The sequence below is a fragment of the Panulirus ornatus genome, chromosome 38 (genome assembly GCF_036320965.1).
Source record: "Panulirus ornatus isolate Po-2019 chromosome 38, ASM3632096v1, whole genome shotgun sequence".
NCBI lineage: Eukaryota > Metazoa > Arthropoda > Malacostraca > Decapoda > Palinuridae > Panulirus > Panulirus ornatus.
Window position 1 is genome coordinate 19,748,204 of NC_092261.1, and position 7,704 is coordinate 19,755,907.

General features: G+C 38.8%; 1 protein-coding gene across 1 annotated transcript in view; it reads left to right on the forward strand.

Annotated features, from left to right (window-relative positions):
- LOC139760929 (DBH-like monooxygenase protein 1) overlaps positions 1 to 6,581 on the forward strand; it is a 407,440-nt gene extending 400,859 nt beyond the window's left edge. Inside the window, exon 13 of the mRNA XM_071684706.1 lies at positions 6,426 to 6,581. Coding sequence (XP_071540807.1) covers positions 6,426 to 6,456 — 31 coding nt within the window. The 3' untranslated portion in view covers positions 6,457 to 6,581. The remainder of the gene's footprint in view (positions 1 to 6,425) is intronic.
- The last annotated feature ends 1,123 nt before the right edge of the window (positions 6,582 to 7,704 follow it).

The window sequence follows — 7,704 nt, forward strand, 5'->3', positions numbered from 1 at the left end:
GGACGGGAGCGGGGGGCCGGAAATCCTCCCCTCCTTGTATTAACTTTCTAAAATGGGAAACAGAGGAAGGAGTCACGCGGGGAGTGCTCATCCTCCTCGAAGGCTCAGAGTGGGGTGCCTAAATGTGTGTGGATGTAACCAAGATGTGAAAAAAGGAGAGATAGGTAGTATGTTTGAGGAAAGGAACCTGGATGTTTTGGCTCTGAGTGAAACGAAGCTCAAGGGTAAAGGGGAAGAGTGGTTTGGAAATGTCTGGGGAGTGAAGTCAGGGGTTAGTGAGAGGACAAGAGCAAGGGAAGGAGTAGCAATACTCCTGAAACAGGAGTTGTGGGAGTATGTCATAGAATGTAAGAAAGTAAATTCTCGATTAATATGGGTAAAATTGAAAGTTGATGGAGAGAGGTGGGTGATTATTGGTGCATATGCACCTGGGCATGAGAAGAAAGATCATGAGAGGCAAGTGTTTTGGGAGCAGCTAAATGAGTGTGTTAGCGGTTTTGATGCACGAGACCGGGTTATAGTGATGGGTGATTTGAATGCAAAGGTGAGTAATGTGGCAGTTGAGGGAATAATTGGTATGCATGGGGTGTTCAGTGTTGTAAATGGAAATGGTGAAGAGCTTGTAGATTTATGTGCTGAAAAAGGACTGTTGATTGGGAATACCTGGTTTAAAAAGCGAGATATACATAAGTATACTTATGTAAGTAGGAGAGATGGCCAGAGAGCGTTATTGGATTACGTGTTAATGGACAGGCGTGCGAAAGAGAGACTTTTGGATGTCAATGTGCTGAGAGGTGCAACTGGAGGGATGTCTGATCATTATCTTGTGGAGGCTAAGGTGAAGATTAGTATGGGTTTTCAGAAAAGAAGAGTGAATGTTGGGGTGAAGAAGGTGGTGAGAGTAAGTGAGCTTGGGAAGGAGACCTGTGTGAAGAAGTATCAGGAGAGACTGTGTACAGAATGGAAAAAGGTGAGAACAATGGAAGTAAGGGGAGTGGGGGAGGAATGGGATGTATTTAGGGAATCAGTGATGGATTGCGCAAAAGATGCTTGTGGCATGAGAAGAGTGGGAGGTGGGCTGTTTAGAAAGGGTAGTGAGTGGTGGGATGAAGAAGTAAGAGTATTAGTGAAAGAGAAGAGAGAGGCATTTGGACGATTTTTGCAGGGAAAAAATGCAATTGAGTGGGAGAAGTATAAAAGAAAGAGACAGGAGGTCAAGAGAAAGGTGCAAGAGGTGAAAAAAAGGGCAAATGAGAGTTGGGGTGAGAGACTATCAGTAAATTTTAGGGAGAATAAAAAGATGTTCTGGAAGGAGGTAAATAGGGTGCGTAAGACAAGGGAGCAAATGGGAACTTCAGTGAAGGGCGTAAATGGGGAGGTGATAACAAGTAGTGGTGATGTGAGAAGGAGATGGAATGAGTATTTTGAAGGTTTGTTGAATGTGTCTGATGACAGAGTGGCAGATATAGGGTGTTTGGGTCGAGGTGGTGTGCAAAGTGAGAGGGTTGGGGAAAATGATTTGGTAAACAGAGAAGAGGTAGTAAAAGCTTTGCGGAAGATGAAAGCCGGCAAGGCAGCAGGTTTGGATGGTATTGCAGTGGAATTTATTAAAAAAGGGGGTGACTGTATTGTTGACTGGTTGGTAAGGTTATTTAATGTATGTATGACTCATGGTGAGGTGCCTGAGGATTGGCGGAATGCTTGCATAGTGCCATTGTACAAAGGCAAAGGGGATAAGAGTGAGTGCTCAAATTACAGAGGTATAAGTTTGTTGAGTATTCCTGGTAAATTATATGGGAGGGTATTGATTGAGAGGGTGAAGGTATGTACAGAGCACCAGATTGGGGAAGAGCAGTGTGGTTTCAGAAGTGGTAGAGGATGTGTGGATCAGGTGTTTGCTTTGAAGAATGTATGTGAGAAATACTTAGAAAAGCAAATGGATTTGTATGTAGCATTTATGGATCTGGAGAAGGCATATGATAGAGTTGATAGAGATGCTCTGTGGAAGGTATTAAGAATATATGGTGTGGGAGGCAAGTTGTTAGAAGCAGTGAAAAGTTTTTATCGAGGATGTAAGGCATGTGTACGTGTAGGAAGAGAGGAAAGTGATTGGTTCTCAGTGAATGTAGGTTTGCGGCAGGGGTGTGTGATGTCTCCATGGTTGTTTAATTTGTTTATGGATGGGGTTGTTAGGGAGGTAAATGCAAGAGTTTTGGAAAGAGGGGCAAGTATGAAGACTGTTGGGGATGAGAGAGCTTGGGAAGTGAGTCAGTTGTTGTTCGCTGATGATACAGCGCTGGTGGCGGATTCATGTGAGAAACTGCAGAAGCTGGTGACGGAGTTTGGTAAAGTGTGTGGAAGAAGAAAGTTAAGAGTAAATGTGAATAAGAGCAAGGTTGTTAGGTACAGTAGGGTTGAGGGTCAATTCAATTGGGAGGTGAGTTTGAATGGTGAAAAACTGGAGGAAGTGAAGTGTTTTAGATATCTGGGAGTGGATCTGTCAGCGGATGGAACCATGGAAGCGGAAGTGGATCATAGGGTGGGGGAGGGGGCGAAAATTTTGGGAGCCTTGAAAAATGTGTGGAGGTCGAGAACATTATCCCGGAAAGCAAAAATGGGTATGTTTGAGGGAATAGTAGTTCCAACAATGTTGTATGGTTGCGAGGCGTGGGCTATGGATAGAGTTGTGCGCAGGAGGATGGATGTGCTGGAAATGAGATGTTTGAGGACAATGTGTGGTGTGAGGTGGTTTGATCGAGTAAGTAACGTAGGGGTAAGAGAGATGTGTGGAAATAAAAAGAGCGTGGTTGAGAGAGCAGAAGAGGGTGTTTTGAAATGGTTTGGGCACATGGAGAGAATGAGTGAGGAAAGATTGACCAAGAGGATATATGTGTCGGAGGTGGAGGGAACGAGGAGAAGAGGGAGACCAAATTGGAGGTGGAAAGATGGAGTGAAAAGGATTTTGTGTGATCGGGGCCTGAATATGCAGGAGGGTGAAAGGAGGGCAAGGAATAGAGTGAATTGGAGCGATGTGGTATACAGGGGTTGACGTGCTGTCAGTGGATTGAATCAAGGCACGTGAAGCGTCTGGGGTGAACCATGGAAAGCTGTGTAGGTGTGTATATTTGCGTGTGTGGACGTGTGTATGTACATGTGTATGGGGGGGGTTGGGCCATTTCTTTCGTCTGTTTCCTTGCGCTACCTCGCAAACGCGGGAGACAGCGACAAATTATAAAAAAAAAAAAAAAAAAAAAAAAAAAAAAAATATATATATATATATATATATATATATATATGAATATATATATATATATATATATATTTATATATATTGTTATGTTTCTGTCGTCCGTCTCCCCTGATGAGGTGATTATTACAAGAAAGTGCACTTGGGAGCTTATCGTGTTTCACTTTCCCCGTAGACTCAGGAATATCCTTGATTAAGCGAAAAATTGTGATCCTTTCCAATATATATATATATATATATATATATATATATATATATATATATATATATATATATATATATATATATATATATATATATATATATATATATATATATATATATATATATATATATATATATATATATATATATATTGGAAAGGATCACAATTTTTCGCTTAATCAAGGATATTCCTGAGTCTACGGGGAAAGTGAAACACGATAAGCTCCCAAGTGCACTTTCTTGTAATAATCACCTCATCAGGGGAGACGGACGACAGAAACATATCAGTCAGTTGATATACATCGAAGAGACGAAGCTAGGACGCCATTTGCTAAACATTCGATTGTCCAAGACAGGCAGGAAGCTTTCATAAACTTATCATTTGACAATTTTTTTCAAAAGTAAATTTGTTTAGACCATCACTAATATTAAGATTATGATTCTTTGTGTATTTGATAATAGAAGATTCAGTGATATTTCTTGTGGTATTATAGTTAGAGTTAATAGCTGAGATGGCATTACTCCAGTCAGCACAATGATCATAGTTTTTAACGTGATTAAACAAAGCATTTGATTCTTGTCCAGTTCTTATACTATATATATGTTGCTTAAGTCTAACAGAAACATCCTTACCAGTCTGACCAACATAAAACTTACCACAATTTCTACATGGCACTTTATAGATGCACCCAGTAGAATTTTCTGGTGAATTCCTGATTAAGATATTCTTTATAGTAATATTGTTGCTGAAGGCAACATTTACAGTAAAGGGTTTAAGCAACATTTGAAGGAAATTAGAATTATTATTAAAAGGGAGAACTAAAAGATTCTTGGTGTCAATAGGAGGTTTGGGCTCAACTTTATAAAATGATTTCTTTGCTAACTTAAAGGATTTATCAATGAAAGTCTAGGGTATTTTAACTTAGATACAATGGAATATATCTTCTCAAACTCATAATCAATATACTCTGGACTGCAAATACCAAGGAACATAGATTGAAGTGATGATAATTTAACTGTCGTGTTGAGGTGAGTAATAATGGATATATGAGCATACACTGGTAGGTTTTCTGTATATACTAAAACTTAAACTTGTTTCTTGCCTATGGATCATGCAGTCTAAAAATGGTAACATAGCATTATTTTCATTTTCTACAGTAAATTTGATGGAAGGTACTAAATTGTTAATTAAGGTGAGAAATATTTGTATATTTCCATTTGTTGGCCAAACACAAAGAACATCACTTACATATCTAAACCAAATTGCATTAGAAGGTAAGATATCCTTTGGTAATTTTGTATCAAAGAATTCCATATAACTCTATCCTCTCAAGCATTCTTTCTTGATATCCTGTCATCTAATATCAGTGCAACCAAATGGTCATTTGCTATGTATCATACATTATGTAACACTGAGTAGAATACATCTGCACACAGAAGTTACAAGCCAAATGGGACAAGAATTTAATGATAGCATGAAAAAAATGCAAATTGAAATCTAAAATTTGAATTTATCATTTGCCAAAATTACTCATAGTGGTGGGGAGGAGCTAACAAAAACATAGAAAAGTTAAAGGAATGCCACTGTTTTAAGTTTGAAAGCTGGTCCTAGTTTAGTCATTACCGTTGCAAGTCTGCAATTTTCCTTCTCGGACTACAGACGACAGTATGGAAACCTCATTTTCAAACTACCTGTATCAGAACCTCAGCAAACAGTAACATAAGTCAGTGTAGAAGGCCTTCCAAGAATTTACAGAAACCTACCAAGAAGTCACCATTTTGGAATGCCAGTGACAATGCTTTCATGCCTCTTTGCTCAACATTCAGTCTCAGCATCCCACAAATCTGCTCTTCAAGAACACTTTTCATTAGGTTGAGGAATTTATTATATTAGTTCAAGAATTAACAAACTAATTTACTTAGGCCTTTTTCCTTCAGCGATCCCAGATTATCTTTGCAGTCTCCTTGAATCTAGAGGAAAGTTCTAGATATTGAATACCTTATTTTCAAGCTTTACTCCATTGATCTCTCTCTTTACCCAATCTTTGACAGGGAAAGTGAGTGTTATGCTGCAAGAAACTGTTAGGTTTCCATGAAAAGCTTGTCTTTTTTTTTTTTTTTAACCAACTAGGAGAGATATTCACTCCTGTATAGTCTCTGTCCAGTAGGCACCCTGAGATCCTCTCTGGTTTCCACATTCAGCTTTTCGGATCTGAATACCATGTCCGACCTCTAAACTTCCCTATTAGCAGGGCATGTTGCACCCACACATCAAATATCTCATTCTTAAGTCCAAACGTGCACATGATTTCAGAAGGACAGCCTCCAGTGAAGCCTGTCTAGGAAACCTTCAGTGGGAGGATTTTGCTCTTGGATGGCTGTGGAACTTTATCAATAACTTTATGCGCTGCTGTGTGAGCCCGGACCCTGCTGAACATTTCTCTTTCTGGTGGTTTGAGATTTATTATGCACCACTCCTAACTCACTCCATACAAATTTATTACTACAAGGAGTTGGAGCATTTCCCATCGGGACCCATTCCGATATATTCTTATTCCTCTTGTTCACTGGCTGACTCCTGTTTGGGAAAATAGGAGATTTGATTAAAAAGAAAGCTGTCACCTTGCATAGTGAGGAGCCGTGAGCAATTCTTTTTTTGTCCTATCGCTCCCTTCTTTACACTCTAATACTTAACGTACAGTAATGCAGGTTTGGTTTTGTGGGGGTATATATGGTTTGACTGTACTTCTTAAAATCTGGATTCTAAGTATTGCAAACCATGTTCCGTGAAAAGAGACTCATTTTAATAAAATAGGATTTGGCATGTTATTGCTTCCTTATGAATTGATAGTTGTACACAAGGTCAAAACTTGCATTATAGAGTCTTTCATTTATGCTGTGATACTGTTTATATGATTAAAGGTACGACATCATATGTTTGGAATACTAACATGTCTGTATAATCTTTTTTCAGGAAGATTTTCGACCATCAGGGTTTCAGGTAAATATGCAGAATACGTTTCTGTTCCTTTGTTATTAAAGTCTGCATAATAAGCCTTGTAAAGAATAAGAACTATGAGAATTTCTTACACACGTAAACACTACCTGTCTATTATCAGCTAGTCCATAACCATTGGGTATACGCGGCCTCTGAAAATACCACATATCTACATTGTGCCAAAGTGATACATGGACTCCCACATCTGCACAGGTGCTTCTCAATTTTCATTTTTGACACGAGTTGATTATCATGTGAGATCACTGTCCCCCATTACTTCAGCTCCTTACAAAAACATGATTCCACTGCATCCAATCCCCATTCATTCGTCTAACACACTCTAAAATTTACTTTGCCCAAATTGTTTGTCTTGTGCCGTCTTCCTCTCCTCCTATACCATCTTGAGAGACTTATCCATGCTTTTTTTTCGCTTTTTGTGATTTCTTCACACCACATATCCTTCTCAAATCTTCACTTTTTATTCTATCCATTGTCATAATTGAGCTACGTTTAGCTTTTTTGTCATATATATCCTATTCTCTATGAAAAGGCATCACTTCTGTACAGTAGAGCTGCAACAATTACGATTTATTCTAGCATCTTCCACACTCAGTCTTATTTTCCCCCCTTATTTGCAAAAGGTTTAAATATACCTTAATTTTTTCCATTGCTTGAGTCAGCTTTCAGGTTCAGCTTTCTCACTACCATCCTTACTGAACTTTATTCTTGGATGTCTAATCGCATCCTCAACTTTCAGTTCTTTACTAAGTAAACGAATATTACCTGTGATTTCCCATTCCTTTGTAAAACTAGCATCTCATGTTTATTCTCAGCTTTCAGCATCCTCCTCCTGCATACGTCCCACAATTCTATCCCACAATTCTGCAATTTAATTTGTGCAGCATGGCTACATCTACCAACTGTGGCAACTTTCATTATGTTTCCCATAATTATATACTCCACCTTGCTCTCATCTCACGGCACAGTCTATCCATACAAGTATCAAAAAAGGATAGTGACATCACATAACCTTGTTGTATTTCAACATTTCTTCAAACCGCTGTCTCATGCCACCACTGCCACACATACACTACTTCCACTTAAAAGCTCTTTCCAGAATCCAAAGTCTTCAATTTACACCAAAGATTTCCACCATCTGGCATAGATTACTTCTCCATGATCTAGAGAAACCTCCCAAAAGTAGGAAAGTAGGGAAAGTATATGCTTGAAAAAATAAGGGTAAGTAGTGTTTTCA